General features: G+C 32.7%; 1 protein-coding gene across 1 annotated transcript in view; it reads right to left on the reverse strand.

The window, feature by feature from the left end:
• Window positions 1-845: 845 nt before the first annotated feature.
• LOC100370156 (glutamate receptor ionotropic, NMDA 1-like) overlaps window positions 846-22,206 on the reverse strand; it is a 33,896-nt gene continuing 12,535 nt past the window's right edge. The window contains exons 7-16 of the mRNA XM_085496906.1: window positions 21,629-21,743; window positions 21,425-21,543; window positions 19,455-19,619; window positions 16,403-16,426; window positions 11,174-11,408; window positions 9,824-9,972; window positions 8,476-8,633; window positions 5,585-5,856; window positions 3,830-3,975; window positions 846-2,733 (exon numbers count right to left, since the gene is read on the reverse strand). Coding sequence (XP_085353032.1) covers window positions 2,521-2,733; window positions 3,830-3,975; window positions 5,585-5,856; window positions 8,476-8,633; window positions 9,824-9,972; window positions 11,174-11,408; window positions 16,403-16,426; window positions 19,455-19,619; window positions 21,425-21,543; window positions 21,629-21,743 — 1,596 coding nt within the window. The 3' untranslated portion in view covers window positions 846-2,520. The remainder of the gene's footprint in view (window positions 2,734-3,829; window positions 3,976-5,584; window positions 5,857-8,475; window positions 8,634-9,823; window positions 9,973-11,173; window positions 11,409-16,402; window positions 16,427-19,454; window positions 19,620-21,424; window positions 21,544-21,628; window positions 21,744-22,206) is intronic.

The raw sequence follows: 22,206 nt of genomic DNA on the forward strand, positions 1-22,206 counted from the left end.
CTATTCGGCTATCGTTAATGAGATCATGAAAAAAATGCATGTGCATATGTCCCATATAATGTGTGATGTATGAGTGAAGTTTGAACTTAATCGGTCCATGCATGTTCGAGATACAGGTGATCACGGACGCACGGACGCACACAGGGCAAAACATAAGTCCCCTTTTTCGGACTGCGTCCGAACGGGGACTAACAACAAATACAAAGGGAAGCAATGTCACTTTGATTTCTTAATAAGGATTTTTCAGAATTCAATTTTGTTCTAGAATATTGTTACTTTACAGTCTTAAGTATGAAGTTTATATTAATACTTGAACGCAATAATATTTTGCACAGTTTTGAACCAAGATCTAATTATTTACAGGTTTTTTTCACATTTTTTGAAAAATGTTGTTGAACAAATTTAATGCAGGTTTAATCAGTGAATGAAACAATAGTTGACTACAAATGTATACTCTTTGTAAAAGATGATGAGCAATTGCCTTCAACATAAATAGCAGACCACATCCTATAGCGTGGCTCTCAAATAAACACATGAACATCTTATTCATTAAAGGGTACACATTGTTGTCAGACTAACTATGCAAATGCTGACATAGCTGGTTTAAATCAGCTCAGATGAGGTTATTTTGAAAATGAATCAATGTTATTCATTAATTGGTTGTGTTAGTATTTGAAACATGCTATAAAAATGTGTTTGTACTAGAATGGTAATTTACAAAAAAATACAATGTTTTATTTTAAAAGTAAAACAAAAGCATTCTTGTTGTGATGAAATAATGACACATGAAGCACTAGTGTATACCGGTAAGTGGGATCAGCTGCTCAATTCCTGGCATGTTCGTATCACAATATCATGATGTCTTCCCTATAAAATATTAGGGTCATGTGTCACAAAACTGGAAGCCATTTTTTTCTCGATGATAGTGTTTTTTTTATATTGAAGAGGGGCAGTTAATTTTTTTAAAGAAAACTGTCAATAAATCGGAGCAAAAATGTATTAGAAATCTGATTTCAGCAGAAAAATAGTGAATTCAGACACACAGATATGCAAGTGCATAACTCAAAAAACAATTGCTGGTTTGAGAGTAATACATGGGTATCTGAAAGCATCAACATGGGCATAGTGGTTTGTACAGATTCAATTATAAATATGGTACACTTTGATACAATGGTATATTGTATTATTATGATTATTGTTTTTTTCAAGAATATCCAGAAATCTATGCTGACCTGGCACTTGATTCAAATTTCGCAAATGAAAGAAACAATAGTAAAATGTAAACTTCATGTACATGTACCATACAAGTGGTTTCAGATTCATTAAATTTCAAAATTCTAAATCCAGGGATAAATATTACACTCATGTAATAAATGTACAGGGTAATTACAGTATTATTTTTTTTAAATGGTGTCAGATTATTATGAAAAATAATTATTAATTAAGTGTGTTCAATTAGGCAATATTTAAAAAAAATAGTAAAAAAATTAATTTAAATTGTTTTGATCAAAGCACATGCTGTTGCACAGTTCTTAAAATTGGTTAAAATGTACAATTAAATTAGAAGAAACTTATTCACAGGACATCAAGTTCATAATAAATCCCTTCAGAAGTCGCAAATAATTAGAGGTAATTCATTCTTCATAGAACAAGTGTAACGAAAAGAAATATCACAACAGCTTGTAGTTATTCTATGATATTTTGTTTAAGCACAAGAAATAAACATGGAACGAGTACTGTATGCTAAAAATGTGATCATGAAAACTTATTTAAAAAAACTGTGGCTAAAATATGGCAGTTCTTCACATCTGTATCATTACATATATATATATTTCATATGTATAAGACTAAATCGGCATACCGGTACAACCGGGTCAAACAGCCTTTAGTGTCGTGACAACGAATTACAGTTATGCAGTAAATAAATATGATGAAACTAATTCTTGGTTTAACAACATTTGCTAAAAGTAACACTCGGAAAACACAATGGCAGTAACATGTGCACTATAATAAACTCTTCAGTGAAACATACACACTTATTATTTAAAATACATCACTATATAAGCTAAGACATTTCTAGGTTGGTGCTGCCTCATGGAACACGGACCAGATAGAAGGCTTCTTTCAGCAAAGCACTAAACATTCCAGCAAATTTGTTCTAGATCAGTGTGTTACAAATCTTTTTTAAACAAAATCAAGATATAACTGGTGATCTGAAGCCACCTTTGTAAGTACATGAAGTGTTTTTAGACTCAATACCAGTGCTTCCATGATCTGAAAGTTCACAGACCATCCCAACAATCTACTGTTTGTTATAGCTACACAGTTTTGAGAAATCATATTCTTCAAAATAAAGCAATAAACAACAAAACAGTGATTCAAACCTGTGCCTCTGAATCAAGCTCTTAGCAATACCATTCCAATTCAGACTGACTTGCTGCTCTGTTGGCAGTGCACAAAATGACTTTCAATAAGTTCACTGTGCAAAATTACACAAAATGGTAAATTTCCACTGTAAATTCACACCATGTTCTCTTCCACTGTAACTTTTTCTGTTGGATTTCTCCTTATATTCTTTATCCTAGTATGTAACTGTAATAGTGAAGGTAATGTTGGATTGTCTGCTCCATTCAGCGACTGTGGAGAGTGAGGTGGACTGTCCGTCCGGCCGTTTTTCTTTTCTTCGTTGCCAGCTTTTCCACCTTTTTTCACCTGCCTCAAAGTCCTTCGTTTCTAGAATCAAGGAAAGCGACTTTAATTAGTACTTTTATTAGTTATTTTATTGGTACAGCCAGATTCGGGTTCAACTTAGTGTACTCAGCACAACCATTATACAATCGCTGTGCATTTAATTGTCAGACGTTAAATTATTAAATTTAAAAGCTAAATACCAAAGATGCATTTAACTAAATATATGGCCCAAGCTCTATCTTTGAGTGAAGGAACATAATAAAAGTGAAAATGACAAAGGAGAATGATGCATGTAATGGTGGTGTGTCGGCAAAAAATAACTGTCTGTCTGTTACGGATTTGCAGAAATAATAGATATAAAAATGGAGAAAAACTCGGATCTAGCAAAGTACTACGAAACTCGTTAGATTTGTGTCATAAACACTGTTAAATGTAAATACATAAAACATGCACTTGGTTTGACCATAGACCTATTACTAAGCGCATGTGCTACTAATAGAGCAAAGTGTCATCAATGTAATCCTATATCATATGCAATAATTCTATAATTTGGTGGATTACTATTGACATATACCGGTATTACTGATGATCAGAGAAGAAAAATACAAACTGACAACTTAAGTCTCACAAAATTTACTATTAAACTGCGATTTGTTATCAAAACTAATAAATCTATCAATTGTTAGAATATAACAAATAGTACTCAAATACTACATTGAAGCATACATGTTTTTGATGTCATTTTTTGACTAATTGTTTTAAATTGGCAGTGTGAAATACCATCATCTTACTTTACATTAAAAACAGCATAAGTTTAACTATTTATTTAACCTTGTCAGATTTTTTTCTTTGATTAATAATTTAATCTACCAGCACGGTAATCGTATCTGGAGGGATATTTTCAAGATTGTGAAGAAAATAAAACATTCCAGTGTTAAATTTGAATATTAAGGAGTAGTGGTCGTCACCATTTTTGTTCATTGGAGACCCATATATCCTGCGCCCTTTAAATTACGGTTTAGAGATATCAGGAAACTAAGTCTAACCAATAATTGAGTCCTACACAGTACATGGAACAATAAATCACATACAAATTTCACTGATAAGGCATGCCCCATGAGTTCAACACAGAACTCACCTCTACATTTCCTCTCCACTTCTCTGCTGCAGCCTTAGCAAGTTTAATCTGTTTTTCTTTCATGTCCTGATGTCTTTTGTAAAATATCTCTATGTACACAAGGAAGACACCAGCAATTATACCACCAGCTACAAGAATGAAAACACCTGAAAAATACAAATGCACATTTCAAATATTACACCTTGATGAACTCAGGATCAAGATGAGTAGTATAACTAATTTTAAGCATAAATCAAAGAAAGCTTAGAAAGAACTCCTGTGTGCTGAGAGTATTGGAGACACTTTAAAAATTAATTCAAAATTACCTGAACTTGAGATATTGATGGAAAAGCTTATGCAAATAAGGTAACTAATATGAACAAATTTAAGTGTAAAACTAATAAGATCTGCATAATGTAATATCTATGTAAAAATTATTAATTATTATGTTAATTAGAGAATTAATATAAACAGATTTTAACCCAAAATTAATCAGGCTGCCTATTGTCCTAGAGAATTTATGTACCAAGTTTTATTCAAATGTGATTATCAGTACTTGAGATACCAGTATTAATTAATTATGTTAATTAGGTGATTAAGAAGCATAAATATTTACCAAAACCTAATATGGTGTACAGTCCTAGGTTCATTGAAATGTGATGATGAGTACTCTTTAAAAGTGTCATTAAAATCCAATGAGTGGTTCTTTAGACATCAGGCACGGAACAGCAAAAAATTAACTAATTATGCAAATTAGGTAATTAATATGCATAATTATTTACCCCAAAATTAATCAGGTCTCTGCATAGTCCGAGAAGTACTATGTCGCAAGTCTCATTGAAATGTGATGATTAGTACTACAGATATCAGGTGAAAAACTGAAAATTAACTAATTATGCTAATAAGGTGATTAATATGCACAAATATTTACCCCAAAACTAATTAGGTTTCTGCACAGTCCTCAAGTAACTATGTACCAGGTTTCATTGAAATGTGATCATTACTACTTGAAATATCAAAAGCTGAAAATTAATTAATTATGCAAAGTTGGTAATTAATATGTACTGATATTATCTTAAAAACTATCAGGTCTGTGAAGTGTCATATGACATCTATGTACCAAGTTTTATTGAAATGATATGATTAATACTTGAGATATCAGTGGAAGAGCCGAAAATTGATTAATCATTATGCAAATTAGGTAACTAATATAAACAGATTTTTACCCAAAACTAATCAAATCTGTGCATTAGTTCAGAGAATCTATTTGCCAAGTTTCATCAAAATCCAATGAGTGGTTCTTCAGATATCAGTGGAACAGTCATGGAACAGCTAAAAATCAGCTAATTATTATGCAAATTAGGTAATTAATATTCCCATGAATCAAAACCTAATCAACTCTGCGCATTATCCCAGAGCATCTATGCACCAAGTTTCATCAAAATTATACAGACAGGGTAGCTGCAAAGACTCCCTTTTGTGCTTCACACACAGTTGAAAATATATTTAAACTAATGAAGCCTTGTCATATGGTAATCTAAGTTTGATCTCAGCTCTCATAAAACTTGTGTTGAAACGAACACAACGGAAACATTATGTTCATCACTGAATTGCTACATTGTTTCATTATTATTTTCTCATTAGTAACGGAAACTTTAATCGGTAAGACCATTTTAATAAGAATAGTACTCGTATCATTATCTCAATTATCATCATAGATAAGTATTTACAATATAACACACAATACAAATGTTACAAATCAAAAAATTAACTGACCTGCCATGTTTTTCAATCCAAGCGTTGCCGGTTGATTGTCTCGCACATCACAATGCTGGAAAGTTATCCATTCAGAATCCAGTCCTTCCATAATTCCACTCTCATGGAAACTCAAGATTTTCAGGGATATTTTCTGCGCTAGAGGGCTCCCTTTCCTTGCACCAATTCCAAATCCAGATCGACTGAATAGCTCCCCAACAGTGACTAGTTTACAGTCTTTAGCTGCTTCATAGTCAAGGACCGCTGAATCCCATATGAAAGCATCCAAGTCCCTGTACGTTGCAAAGTAACAACAAATTCTTCACTAGGCCATAACAAAAATGCTTATCATAATAAGTTTTCCTAATTTCCATTAAAATTGAACTTCATTTTGATTTTTCATGAGAATTGAATTATTAGAATTGAGAATTCTGTTAGCAAGTTTTTAAAGAGTTTTCAAAACATCTTTTAATGCTAGTATGGCTATATTAGCATGAGGATAATTTAAATTAACTCATCCTTCTTTTAATGCTAGTATGGCTATATCAGCATCAGGATAATTTAAATTAACTCATCTTTCTTTTAATGCTAGTATGGCAATATTAGCATCAGGATAATTTAAATTAACTCATCTTTCTTTTAATGCTAGTATGGCAATATTAGCATCAGGATAATTTAAATTAATTCATCCTTCTTTTAATGCTAGTATGGCTATATCAGCATCAGGATAATTTAAATTAACTCATCTTTCTTTTAATGCTAGTATGGCAATATTAGCATCAGGATAATTTAAATTAACTCATCCTTCTTTTAATGCTAGTATGGCAATATTAGCATCAGGATAATTTAAATTAACTCATCCTTCTTTTAATGCTAGTATGGCTATATTAGCATAAGGATAATTTAAATTAACTCATCCTTCTTTTAATGCTAGTATGGCTATATCAGCATCAGGATAATTTAAATTAACTCACCTTTCTTTTAATGCTAGTATGGCAATATTAGCATCAGGATAATTTAAATTAATTCATCCTTCTTTTAATGCTAGTATGGCTATATCAGCATCAGGATAATTTAAATTAACTCATCTTTCTTTTAATGCTAGTATGGCAATATTAGCATCAGGATAATTTAAATTAACTCATCCTTCTTTTAATGCTAGTATGGCTATATCAGCATCAGGATAATTTAAATTAACTCATCCTTCTTTTAATGCTAGTATGGCAATATTAGCATGAGGATAATTTAAATTAACTCATCCTTCTTTTAATGCTAGTATGGCTATATTAGCATGAGGATAATTTAAATTAACTCATCCTTCTTTTAATGCTAGTATGGCTATATCAGCATCAGGATAATTTAAATTAACTCATCCTTCTTTTAATGCTAGTATGGCAATATTAGCATGAGGATAATTTAAATTAACTCATCTTTCTTTTAATGCTAGTATGACTATATTAGCATGAGGATAATTTAAATTAACTCATCTTTCTTTTAATGCTAGTATGGCTATATTAGCATGAGGATAATTTAAATTAACTCATCCTTCTTTTAATGCTAGTATGGCTATATCAGCATCAGGATAATTTAAATTAACTCATCCTTCTTTTAATGCTAGTATGGCTATATTAGCATGAGGATAATTTAAATTAACTCATCTTTCTTTTAATGCTAGTATGGCTATATTAGCATGAGGATAATTTAAATTAACTCATCCTTCTTTTAATGCTAGTATGGCTATATCAGCATCAGGATAATTTAAATTAACTCATCCTTCTTTTAATGCTAGTATGGCTATATTAGCATGAGGATAATTTAAATTAACTCATCTTTCTTTTAATGCTAGTATGGCTATATTAGCATGAGGATAATTTAAATTAACTCATCCTTCTTTTAATGCTAGTATGGCTATATCAGCATCAGGATAATTAAAATTAACTCATCCTTCTTTTAATGCTAGTATGACTATATTAGCATCAGGATAATTTAAATTAACTCATCTTTCTTTTAATGCTAGTATGGCAATATTAGCATCAGGATAATTTAAATTAACTCATCCTTCTTTTAATGCTAGTATGGCTATATCAGCATCAGGATAATTTAAATTAACTCATCCTTCTTTTAATGCTAGTATGGCAATATTAGCATGAGGATAATTTAAATTAACTCATGCTTCTTTTAATGCTAGTATGGCTATATTAGCATGAGGATAATTTAAATTAACTCATCCTTCTTTTAATGCTAGTATGACTATATTAGCATGAGGATAATTTAAATTAACTCATCTTTCTTGTAATGCTAGTATGACTATATTAGCATCAGGATAATTTAAATTAACTCATCCTTCTTTTAATGCTAGTATGACTATATTAGCATGAGGATAATTTAAATTAACTCATCCTTCTTTTAATGCTAGTATGGCAATATTAGCATCAGGATAATTTAAATTAACTCATCCTTCTTTTAATGCTTGTATGGCAATATTAGCATGAGGATAATTTAAATTAACTCATCCTTCTTTTAATGCTAGTATGGCAATATTAGCATGAGGATAATTTAAATTAACTCATCCTTCTTTTAATGCTAGTATGGCTATATTAGCACGAGGATAATTTAAATTAACTCATCCTTCTTTTAATGCTAGTATGGCTATATTAGCACGAGGATAATTTAAATTAACTCATCCTTCTTTTAATGCTAGTATGCCTATATTAGCATCAGGATAATTTAAATTAACTCATCCTTCTTTTAATGCTAGTATGGCAATATTAGCATGAGGATAATTTAAATTAACTCATCCTTCTTTTAATGCTAGTATGGCAATATTAGCATCAGAATAATTTAAATTAATTCATCCTTCTTTTAATGCTAGTATGACTAGATCAGCATCAAAATAATTTAAATTAACTCACCCTACTTTTAATGCTCGTATGGCTGCATCAGCATCAGGATAATTTAAATCCTGCATAAACATATACATGGAAGACAACTCCACCTGTCGTCGGAAATACTGCTCAACTGAACTACCCTTGACAGTTGCATATGTAAATTCTTTTGAAGGATTACGCAACTGTAAATTTACAACAAAATATTTGTGAGTGATAATTGTAAGTTAACGCCGTAACTGTTTCTTGCCAACATATCATTGCAGTATTTTGCACATTTTTTGTTAGTTATGGATCAAATGAACAAATACTCTTTTATACTGACTGCAGTTCATGATCACGTTGTTGACAAAATACGACAAAATTATGCAATTTTTTTTGTGGACAGTGACTGAAGTGTAAGCAATTATAACTATAAGAACAAAATTGCACTTCATCAAATGCGGGTTATCAAGAAATTTGGTCTTCCAATTAGTGCCAGGCTTTTGACCTTTGACAGGCTTGAAAATGTTGGTACAAAATGTTGCCTGTTTTTATGCATTTTCAATACATGTATATATACAATATTTATTAAATATACAATATTTTGGAATAATTTAGGTTCAAATGAACATACTTTCGTATTGGCTACAGATCTGGATTAATTTTTTGGAAAAAATATTCAAAAAAAAAATAGGTTTTATTTTTTGAAAGGTAACAAAATATTGACTTAAAGGTTCAAGTAATTCACCACTTCAAGTAAATGTAGTATGTACGATAGAATTACTACCCCACTTTAATTGTAGAAAAATGTCTATAGATTTTTTACTGAGAAAAAATACAGAAGTACTTTTAGAAGAAAATGAAAGTTTTTTTATAGCTTTCAACATATAATGCAAGCTAGGAGATTAGTTTTACTCCTCAGCAACTACCTATATTAGATTATGTTAGATGCCATTGATTCAGAATAAGTACACAAATTTAAACAATCACACTAAAATTTATCATGTACTATTATATTTGCTCCATTAAAAACGCATCTCATAGAAAGTGCCTGTAAACCAACAGGTTTATGTAATGTATACTGAATTATTACCATATGACTCATTTTGTATATATAGACATTTATGTATTATAAGCACATGCGCTACTAGAGCAAAAACGATACATGCATCTACATATGGCCAGAGTGGAGTGAATCTTGAAGCGAGGATTCGTCACCTTCGCATGCATCAGATGGCCATAGCGTGTCATTGTTTACAAACAAGTGTTTACCCATGAGCCTTTGCGTTTTAGAGCATGCTGTCATCGTCACTTGGGACTTAATTCCAGCGCGTGCGCACGTGACGACCCTCTCGCTTTAAGTTCAGTTGTTGAATCTATGTCAAATGCTTACCCTAGGATCATTGATTCCAGTAATACTAGCTTCTGGTCTATCCAAAACCAAGAAAGCTGCCAGATTAGCAGTGTATGACGCTACCATGATCATAGCAAATCCGGCCCACACCATGCCTAATACGCGAGCACTGAAACTCCTTGGTGTACCTTGTATAGCATAAATAAGGGAATATGTATGAATAAACCATCACATGGATAATATACATGTTTAGCACTGGTTGACGTGTAAAATACAAATGTTTGAAAGAACTGTGCAACATTGTCCCCTAATCCCCTTTCAGATCTATGTTTTCATCTAAACATAGATTAGGGCAGGCAGCTTCAATTACTCCAGTGAAGCAATACACTACCATAACTTTGAGTTGCTATAAAAATAAAAGAAACTACAATATATGTACACTGATGGCGCTGTTCATGAATGGTCGGAATGGTCAGAGTAGAGTAGCATTACATATCATTTATTACCATTTTGAATCCTGTTTTGCAGTTCATTGTAATAACCAGTGGAAAATATCAAACTTTATTTAATAATAGCATAACAATTTAAAATTAGTTATCACAACCAACACTAGGTTAAATGTTGCATATACTGAATCAGCCAGTTTTTATAAATGAGAGTGAAACCTTTTTAAACAACTGGTGTCATACACAAAGATATAGGATATTCTAATGTTTTGAATAAATTACACTGATGAATGTTTTATGTTCACTTCTATTGTTCTGTTTAATAAGAAACATTAGGTAGTGGGCATGGGAAATTGTCAAAACAATTTAACAGGGATGTAGAAGCTATTGCAAATTAAATTTCTTGAGTGCTTATTAAACAGAAGGGCCTAAAACCTCACACTCTAGTCAAAATGTACAATAACAAATTCTCACATAGATAGATGCATTCCAGTTATGTAAAACACTTGCAGCTATGCTAAAGGCCTACAAATTAACGTTATTCAATAATCAAATTTAGTTTGCAAAGAACTCTTGTGAGAGTACTGTTAAACATGTCTTTTTCGGGAGCATGTCTTTTTCGCGAATTTAGCGAGAGAACTGATTCGCTAATCTGAGATGTCGCTAATGACTTTATTATAAATTCAAAATGGCCGTCAAACAAAGAAATCAACAATGACAAGAGAGTTTCGCTAAATCAACATTTCGCTATTACGTCATTTTACCACAATTCGCTAAAATTGCATGCCGCTTTTTCAACATGTTTTACAGTATTTGAGGCATATTTAAAATTAATTCAAAAAATTTAAGATTAGCTTTCCTGAAAAAAAGCTTGGTATCAATGTACATTATCCACAGATTTAGATTCATTACTAGACACTTGACTCATGGGAAAACCACTCACCTTCTCCAATTCCACTATTAAATAAGACACCCCATGAGAACCACATAGCGCTCGATAAATTTAGTGCATCCTCTTCTTCTCCGGTTTCATTGGCTAATTTAAAACGTCCAAAAGGACTAAATCGATCAAGCAGGTAAAGTATGAGAGCTACAACATGAACTGAAAGTCCGACAAGCAGCCAGAGTGCACTTTCAAACGGCTGAAGAAATGACGTCAGACTGCTTCCCGAGTCCTCCTGTGAAATACAAATACAAAAAGAAACAAAAACACCACACATGAAAAGTCAGAAGACAAACACAGAAGAGAACATAAAATGTTGCCAAACATTTTTTTTCTATTTGAACTCATGATAGTATAAATGGTGGTGGTTGAACACCATTCATGTTCTATAAGTGTTCCATACAATGGCTGTGTAGAATTTGTTTTTGATTCACAGGTAAACATGTACAGAGCATGGCTGTCAAACTGTTTTCCCTATCCACTTTTCTGGTGTATATACAATTATTCTTCACTTAACTACATTAATTTTGTAGCTGTACATGCAGAGAAACGTCCATTATACCAAGTACAGCTCAAATGATTTATGTTTGACAACATGAATCACAACACAAAAAACCCATGGTGTGATGCACATTATTTTCAATAAATACTACTCATCAGCAGATCAGTTTACTAAATATTGATCTCATTAGCATATCAGTTTACAGGAAATCCATCTCATTAGCATATCAGTTTACTGGATATCTATCTCATTAGCATATCAGTTAACAATATACACGGTATCTACCTCAATAGCATATCAGCTTTATACTGTATATCAGCATATCAGTTAACAATATACACTGTATGTACCTCAATAGCATTACAAGCTTTATACAGTATATCAACCTCATTAGCATAACAGTTTACAATATACACGGTATCTACCTCAATAGCATATCAGCTTTATACAGTATATCAGCATATCAGTTAACAATATACACTGTATGTACCTCAATAGCATTACAAGCTTTATACAGTATATCAACCTCATTAGCATAACAGTTTACTGGATATCTATCTCATTAGCATATCAGTTAACAATATACACGGTATCTACCTCAATAGCATATCAGCTTTATACTGTATATCAGCATATCAGTTAACAATATACACTGTATGTACCTCAATAGCATTACAAGCTTTATACAGTATATCAACCTCATTAGCATAACAGTTTACAATATACACGGTATCTACCTCAATAGCATATCAGCTTTATACTGTATATCAGCATATCAGTTAACAATATACACTGTATGTACCTCAATAGCATTACAAGCTTTATACAGTATATCAACCTCATTGGCATAACAGTTTACAATATACACTGTATCTACCTCAATAGCATATCAGCTTTATACAGTATATCAGCATATCAGTTAACAATATACACTGTATGTACCTCAATAGCATTACAAGCTTTATACAGTATATCAACCTCATTAGCATAACAGTTTACTGGAAATCTATCTCATTAGCATATCAGTTAACAATATACACTGTATGTACCTCAATAGCATTACAAGCTTTATACAGTATATCAACCTCATTAGCATAACAGTTTACTGGAAATCTATCTCATTAGCATATCAGTTAACAATATACACTGTATCTACCTCAATAGCATATCAGCTTTATACTGTATATCAGCATATCAGTTAACAATATACACTGTATGTACCTCAATAGCATTACAAGCTTTATACAGTATATCAACCTCATTAGCATAACAGTTTATTGAATGGCTATTTATTAGAATATCTTATTAGCATACTGGAGTATTTATTTCATTAGTTTACAGGATATCTAGTTTATTTCAATCTACACTACTTCACCTTAATTAACATTCAGGATTCATCTACCAATGGTTTGTGAACACTCAACATTCTAAACTACAACACTTGGCCCTACACCGAATATATTGGTATTTGCACTCTAGTATTTAATTTTATTACCCTCTTGTACTCTAGGCTTTAACATTGTAAGTCAAACTGATCTATAACTAGCAATTAATTACCTTCTCTAGCCAGTTATCTTATGATGTACATTATGTTAATTTTTTACCCTTTGACCTCAAACTGACTAACAAAGAAATAAATCTCTTCTGTTTTTATCCCTGTGATACCTGTGATATAATACACAATGCATGCTAAATTGTACCTTTTGACCTCAATTTGACCTACAAAGAAAAATGTCCTTACAGGACAGGCAGACTTACAGGCAGCATGCTACATTACGCTAAATGTACCATTTGGCTGGAAACTGAACTGCAAATATCAAAGTTTTCACTCTTTGATCATCAACCAAGATGAATTATGTATATTTTTGTACCTATCGACCTAAAACTGATGCATTGTAACTGTAACAATAAAGTAACTTGTATCACTGCAAAGCAAGGATCGAAAAAAAAAAAACTTGATAACCAGTTTTTGGTATGGGAACTAGTCAAAGATTGAGCCAGTGATTTTGAGAGTAGAGTAGAACACATGTCAAACGTAAGTGATCAAAAATAGTTCTATATAGGTAACTAACATAACTTATGGAGTACAGCAATATCTGATCTGTCTGTATGCAGCGTTAAAGCAAAAACAGAAACAGCAGCAGATCCACTTTGAAGACTGAAAGATACAAGAAACCTGCAATAAACATGCACAACTACGAACAAATGCTACTACAATTTCTTCCTTTATATGTACATAAAACAGGGTTCGAAATTAAATTCTGTCCACCTGTCCCAGACAGGCAGATCTGACATGGGACAGTTACAAGTAGAAATTAATTGTTCCCGTAGACAGGTAAATAAATATTTCTAGTTGTTATTAAGTGACCAAATGGCCTAGTCCCAAATTACTATAATGTCCAAAAAATGTTCAAGAATGAACATTTTACTTCAAATAATATGTTCTAAAATATCTTGTTAGGAACAGGTACATGTATCTTAATCAGGAAAGGCAATTTTTCAACCTGTCCATTGGACAGGCAACTTTTAATTTCAACTCCTGTAAAACGATAGCAAGTTAGAGTATCAAGAAAAAATATGTGGTTAAAACCATGGGTTTTTTTCAATAACAGACAAATTACACAAATATTAAAAGCAAAAATTGGGGTGAAAAAATACATAACAATTTAATTAAATATGGTCAGAAGAATATAAGATTATAGTTACATTTGTAAAGGCAAAAACTAGTGAGATTAAATAGGAATGCTAATATTAAACAGAGGTGGCAGAGAAACCAACAGCAAAACTTAACCTTTATATAAGGAATGGAAGGGGGTCAGACTGTTACACTACATTGACGGTAAAAATGCTACAAGAAAAATGTGTTGAATTAATAGGTGTATTAAAAGGGAAAAAAATTGTTATAAGAGAAAATTTGTACATAAATATTGAAAGATTTGTATGTACAATGCCCCTAAATAATACACCACTCCTGTGGAATGGTACAACCCAAGCAAACAAATATGAAACAAACAATTTTGGATATAGGTGTCCACCCCACATGTGAGGGGGGGGGGGGGGGGTCATTTGTACCATTAAATGCCATCACTTGCATGAATTTGCAAGGTTAGCTAACAGCAAAGGAGGACAGGCAATCATGCAAATTTCGTAATGTCAGGTTCAACAGGGTTAACACTCAAACATCAGTGATATATGGTAAGTGTTTTCACTTCACAACCACACAGCGATTGCCTAAATTAATTAAATACTCCCAAATTACAGAGGTTTAATTTAGCTTGATTGCCGAGACATAATTTTATATTTCTTGACTTGGTATGGATGGATTAGACCTTAGAATGAAATCAAGTAGCATTTTACAAGTAAAGAATTGTGATGTGAGTCTACCAACATAAAGAGATCTTATTAGGTCATTGAAACCACCAATATCTGGATAGTACCAACGGTGATAACATTTCCAATAAATATCACAATGCTATTAATTTGGATGGAAGTCATTAAAAAACTCACAATCATCAAAGCACTTAGAGACTGGTTGAGACTTAACCCAATCACGTACCATTTCAATTGGAATTGTAAGAGATATCAGTAATCGCAACAACAGACAAAGCGGAAATGCATTAGTTGTAAATTTTAAATGACTCAGGAGTCTTCTGTGACAACATATGTATAAGAAAATTATTAAAATAACAAACCCACTACTTAATTTCTAGAAAAAAAAAACATCTCAAAGGTCTATAGCGTACTAATTATTTTTTTCAAATAACTGATATTGTCTGAGTGATTGAGATACAGTATACTATGACCTTATTCAATATAATGTACATTATCTAAAAATTACGGTGATAGAGCCACCTAGAGTTGAGATGAAGAGAATCACAAGTTAGGCTGATATAGACACCAATAACACTATGATGAAACTGAATCATAGATGCATGTAAAATTAACACCATCATTCTGCAGTATAAGCTGAAAAGACACTAGGCCACATGTACAAAGCAAATATCACCACAGAGTTTCACAGTCAAAATCACATCTTTGTTGAGATGTTTTAATAGCACAGTATGTTTGTGACATGTATAGTGGCTGTATAGATATTATACTTGTTCTGTGATTCACATCAAACCACACGCATTATACATTTGTATACATGTAGATCAGTGCATAACCTCACAGAGTCATGACAATAAAGCAAACAAAATAAAACTGGCACAACCAACTTACACCGAAAAATAACAATCCTGTGTATACATTTACTGCAAGTACTTCAAACAAGAATATATTTCTGAGGTAGGATTGCGAATTAATCTGGGAGCATGTCACCCACTTATAATATGAAAGAGTTAAGTCAACATTCCCCCTCAAAATATACTCTTGGTTGATATAAAGCAGAAGTCTTGTGACAGCATAGGGCATGTTTTAGGACCAGTGAGGAAGAGGGGAAAGCACATGGAGGCCCCATATGACGATTTTCCACATCCACAGCTGGGTTAGTTTGTAATTATACTAAAATGTGGGCAGGAAAACAGGGTTTGGTGTGGCAAATCTAGACAAGCTGTGAGACATACTAGTCTGAAAAGTTCATCTTAGAAGAGGAATTTACTTGAAAAATTGACAGTAAAAAATGGAAACTACTTCCACCAATTAACACTGTGTATTAAAAGACAAGGTGTGCTTGGACTAAAACATTCAATTATGTCACTTGTCATGCCAAATTTAGATTGACTCACCTCCTTTGTTCGGAATGTCAAGCCCTGAAACAAAGCGTTAAATTTCAATATCGATCACCCCAATCATTTTCTTGGAAAAAAAACACATTTATTTGCGGTTGGAAAAAAATATAACCCTTACTGAGTGCTACGACCAAACAGCAAAAATAAAAGTGAGTGTTTTATTTTTTCTTCGACTTGTATTGTTTCCTAGCATATAACGGTCTGTTGATGAGGATTTTTGCCGAGGACGCAAAATGTACAAAAAAAAAAGAAGGCAATTTTGTGATGATTTTACTTGCAACGTAAGGGTTAATATATAATTTGTAAGAAATGAGTGGGGGGAAAGGAGGGAGGAAAACGAAAAGGAGAGAAGAGGGTGGCGGTTTGAAGATACAACTGTTGAGAGGGAGAAGGCATGACGTAAGAGAAGTAGGTGTTTTGAAATGAAGAACAGACAATTTGTACTGTAGAACAAGAAACAAACAGTGAATTTAATAACACGAGTGGTAGACCGGAGAATGTCATACAAGTGACATGGAGAGATTACGATAACAGATGTAGTGACAGACGTGTACAGAAAGATGGTTCTATTACCAGTAATAGCCACAATGCATTATTCTCAATGTGTAAATACATCCCTCACCAAGACACAAGTCCCATCCACTAACACTCATCACAGGCTGAATAGACAAATTTGAAACTGGATATCATCAATAATTTCAATCAGTTACACAATTGCTAATTTTTTTGTCTATATTTATTATGAGGTATTTATTATTTTTTTTCCGCGCATACAGGCCCGAATAATATATTCTTAATGATCAATCATGACACAGATGATCAACTATCACCACATATTATTATCATTAATACAAATGTAGTGCTGAAGAAATGTTTGCAGTGCAGTTCATGCGTTGGCATGGGACAACCTGACTAAAAACACGCGTACACCCTAAATTAAATCAGTTGCGACAGCTACACAATTGAGGAATGCAAGTAAGAACTAACACACTGACCGTACTGCACTATAGTCTTGATGACAGAGGTAAGCAGGGATAAACTTACCATTCAGATATAATACACTGTGGATAACTAGGAATTTAACATGGCCACACCGTACTTGACGTGCAAGAAGCACAACATTATTCTTATTGAATCACACCTTGGCTTACATCAAATACGGTAGACAATGTCAGCCATTTTTCATTCAAAAACAGTCAAGTTTTACACAAAATAACTAATTACTCGGCCCAGCAATGGGAAAATAAAACAAATAAAACATAAAGCAACACTTCTCAGTGGATGATTTTCAAAAGTGAGTGCAACGATATTTCATGAAAACCAGTTGTAAACTGCAAGCGCTGCAAGTTGAGCAGCGAGTAATTTTCCCCTATATTATAAACCAAGAAAATACCATCATACTTATATTTGGCAACACCTAAACATTTTACAATCTATAGACTCAGTCCTGGGCTTCACCTTTTATGTATGTGATTTATTCAGCAAGATATTTTCCAAAGCCTGTATGGTAATTTGACTATGGTTTTTAATGACGGAGAAGCGAGTAAAACCACCATACAGTGCGCTGAGAAAAAAAAGCATCCCAACATACCACAAAAATAGAAGGTGAAGCCTCGTTTCTTTTTGCTGTACTGTCGTTAATTGTATGGAAAGACTTACACATTGATTGTATATAAATGTATACGACATATCAAAGTTTAACTTTGTACAGTAGTGTTTTGTTATAACAAAGGAAATATGTATCAGTTAAACAGCACTGTAGATTTTAATATTTGTTCGTTGTTTTTGCTGCAGCAAATCATAATAAAAATCAGTGAAAATAAATTATGTTATTATGCTGCACCAAATATTTATTTTTTAAAAATAACTTTAGCAAAAATATACCCAAACCTGCTGAAAATGGTGTGTCATATATGGTATAACAGGTTTGTGTACAAAGTGTAGAAAATCTAGCATGATCAAGTACATGTATAATAAAAACCACTGTTTAACTGCATGTATATTCGTGGAATTATCTGACTTTCTGATTTTTATTTTTTTTCCTGAGTATAACTTATGATGACGGCTTTCTGATAATGCAATTCATCTAATGTTTCCTATTCAGATACTATTGAATAGCTGCTAAACGAAAAAAATACTAGTTTGGCAAGAACACAGGCAAGAAAACCTTCAATTGAAATAATAAACTAAAATATTATCATGTTATGATAAGATTTGTTAAAAAAAGAAAAGAGCAATAGGGATATACTATTGCTTTATCTACAAGATCGTAAAAGTAGTTGTAGTAGTTGTATCAGTACTAGAGCGCCCTCACTGGTGAAAAAAATCCACAAAAGTTCAACAGGCAAAGCTGATAAGTATTCACTGCGTTGTTTTAAATAGCAGGCAATTAGGACATGTTTGAGTGAGTGTCACCTCAGAAAGCAAGCCAATCCCATCAAAACCCAAAGTTCAAAATGCATACATCTCATTGATCGTTTTCTTAGGAGCAACACCAATCAGCCAATGAATACACAGTATGCTAATTGGTATGTTGATTTGCATAACATATGCTCGGAAATGCAAATGTGACTTGCACAATGGGGAGACACTCACTACAAAGGATGTTTTAAAAAAGCAGAGGGTTTAGAAGAGGACATGTAGAAAGTAAAACAGCAAAAGTTAGTGTGGGGAAACAATAATCACACACAGTGATGGTCAGTTCCATGTTTTTCAGAAAGTAGCAAATTCCATGTCCACAACTCAAAATGAAGATAAAATCAACTGTTCCCATCAGAACTTTAACATTTCATGACCCTTGTTGCAGACATCCAATATGGCAGGAGACTGACAAGCAGCTTTCCAGAAGTCACCATGGCAACTTTCAGAAGCCGCTAGTCAAAAGACAAGGCAGAAGTTTTGAATTTGTACACACACAAACACACACACACACACAAAAAAAACATATAGTTGTGTCTAAATTCAGAACATCCTGCCAAGTTTAGCTGCCATACTGAAGATCTAGGGGTCATTGCTTAATCACATGGCAACTTATAAACATGAGACTTACCTTTCGAACTAGGATTGTCAAGCCCTGATACTTGAATGGTTTTGAGAAATCAATGAATGTGGCTCTTTCATTATTTATGGTCAAAGGTGCCACAATTAAGTCTGTTTTCCCATCTAGCAGTTCACCAACCATACCATTCCACCTCTTATCATTTGTACCATTAATCTATTTTTAAATCATATGTAACATATTATCTGGTTGTTCATGCTATGCCAATTATAGACAGAACACATACGGCAGCCCCAAAGTTGTTCTTATGTATTAAGTAAGTGTACAACATTGGAAAAGCAGTCAATCCTTACTCATTATAACACATTCCACCCCTGTCTGGTCAATTCTTTACTGATACAGTGTATACTGTAAAATGACTAATTTTCACTAGGTTTAAATTTCACTGATTTAGCATTTCAGGCATATTCAGTGGGTTTTAAACTCACAGTTTTATCATTTAGATAATGTTTTCTATGCTGAATTTTACATGTTCACTGGGTTTTAATTTAACGCATTTTCCAGTCAGCGAAATAAGCAAAATTAAAACACAGTGAATAATTAACCCCTTTACAGTACATAAAGTTTGTCTTGACTGTGGCTGGATTTTTCTGTAAATGTTAGAAAGCAGCTTTGAATTTCCTTACATACTTTTAGGTTTTATGTAATACATTAAATAACCCATAAAACAAAACAATATGTGTAGTACTAGGCACTATCTTGCTATGTTGAAACAAATTTAGTGTATGCATGTGTCTGAGAATTACCAGGGAGAGATTCCAGACTTTGGGTGATATGGTTTATATGCGTAAAGTGCTAATGGCTGTGAAAGAGTGATGAGACAGTGTGGAATTCAAAATACAAGTTGTTGATGGATGCGATCACATCATCACTTGGTAACATATGACACCACAATACATTCCAACAGAATCCATCAGTACCTAATTTTAGACAATTCCTCAACAAATTTCTTTATGAAAAAGTTTAATGAAAGTCTATTAAAACAGAATTTTTATGATATTTTATTGTTCACTACAAGTAAAGACATTAGAGAGGATTTTTTCATTACCAAGTTTTAAAGAGCATTACAACATTTCTACAAACGAATCATTCTTATCATAAGAGTTCTGTGTCCATCATGGTAACATGGTTTAAATGTTTAAATTATACTGAACAATCCATATGAACCAAAAATTCTTTTATTTAAGTTGGCATGATAATGTGTTGAATTTATGCATTTTTATATTATATGATAAATCAGCACAAGAACAGAATTGGAAGCAATATTTAATAATAGAAAGCATTCAAATATGGCACATTGACTTTTTTTTCTAAAATTTAAAAATGTCTTGAGGCATGGTAAACAGTTATATTTGGTTGTCTTTAACAACAGTACTGTCTTAAATTTATGAATGATATGAAAACTTCTCTAAAATTGCAATTAATATGAGCAATCAAATGGGGCGGGGGGCATTCCTGGTAATGAAATACAATACTTCGTATTGGTCATATCAGAGGTACATTACTTGGGGTTTGTAACTATGGTGACATGATACCAAGATCCCGTCACAATCCCGCTCTCGCACAAGCGTTCCAACTCAGAAAAAATGCGAATGCGCATGCCCGAGGTAACTAGGATACTGGGATGTCCAGGTGGATCAAAATAGCTGCCCACGATATGACGGATTACGAGAACTATATTTTCTGTACATTTTCGATATATTACATTTTTCACTATGATAGTGACAAGAAAAGTTTATTTCTTTCATTACAAACCTTGAACATTGATATGCGTCATGTCAGAAGGTCGTAGCCTCAGTCTCGCTATCTACGAGAAGAGACTTGAATGGGATCTTGACATGATGTTACCATACAGTACTATGCGAGTTGCAAACCCCAAGTAATGTACCTCTGGTCATATATAGTTAGGATATGAAATAACACACTTGAAAAGTAGACAACAAAGATGTAAATAAACTAACCCTCTCTTGTGCTCCATACAAGCTATCTGAGACCAAATGAACATGATAAGTGAAATTCAAACTGTCAGCTAGCTTATTTAAAAGATCCATACAAAATCCGCGGCAGCAAAAATAAGCGTCTGGGGAAAAAAAAAGAAAAATCAGTCACTACTATCATCATGAGCAACTTCAAAAATGGTGAAAATAGTAAATAAACTGACTCACCTTCCTGGTTTGTTCTATTGGGAGCGGCACACCTGACATGGTTTGGAAGCTCACATTCACCATCAGGTCCCATTTCTTCTACAAACACAAATGGATGACTCTTTATAGTGACGACCTAGAAATAGCCCAAGAATGTTCAAACGTTATGGGGATGATAAAATATTGGAAATGTTTCTGGTCAATCTGTGTTCCAAATTTAATGCAAGTGCAGGCTTTTTATTTTAAATTCAAAATTAATATTACCCGTAGTGCTTTAATTTTTGTATTTTTATGAATTTTTCTAAAGTTCTGAATTAATGCTTTTAACTGATGTGCACATTGACCACAATAAAATCAAGGCCTAACTAGCATAAAATATGACCTGCTTGTTTCAATTCTTCATACCGTAGAGTACTTTATTTTCACTTGGAATTTATTTTCGCTATTTTTGCTGAAGGGCTGCTTCAGTGAAAATAAAATCCAGCGAATATACTTTTTACCTATGTCTCACATTCAACTCATCAAACATCAGTGAAAATAAATTCCATACAAAATACAAAATTAATTCCAGCTAAAATAAAGTATTTCACAGTATTTCA

This window comes from Saccoglossus kowalevskii, chromosome 1, assembly GCF_978046115.1.
Source record: "Saccoglossus kowalevskii chromosome 1, keSacKowa6.1, whole genome shotgun sequence".
NCBI lineage: Eukaryota > Metazoa > Hemichordata > Enteropneusta > Harrimaniidae > Saccoglossus > Saccoglossus kowalevskii.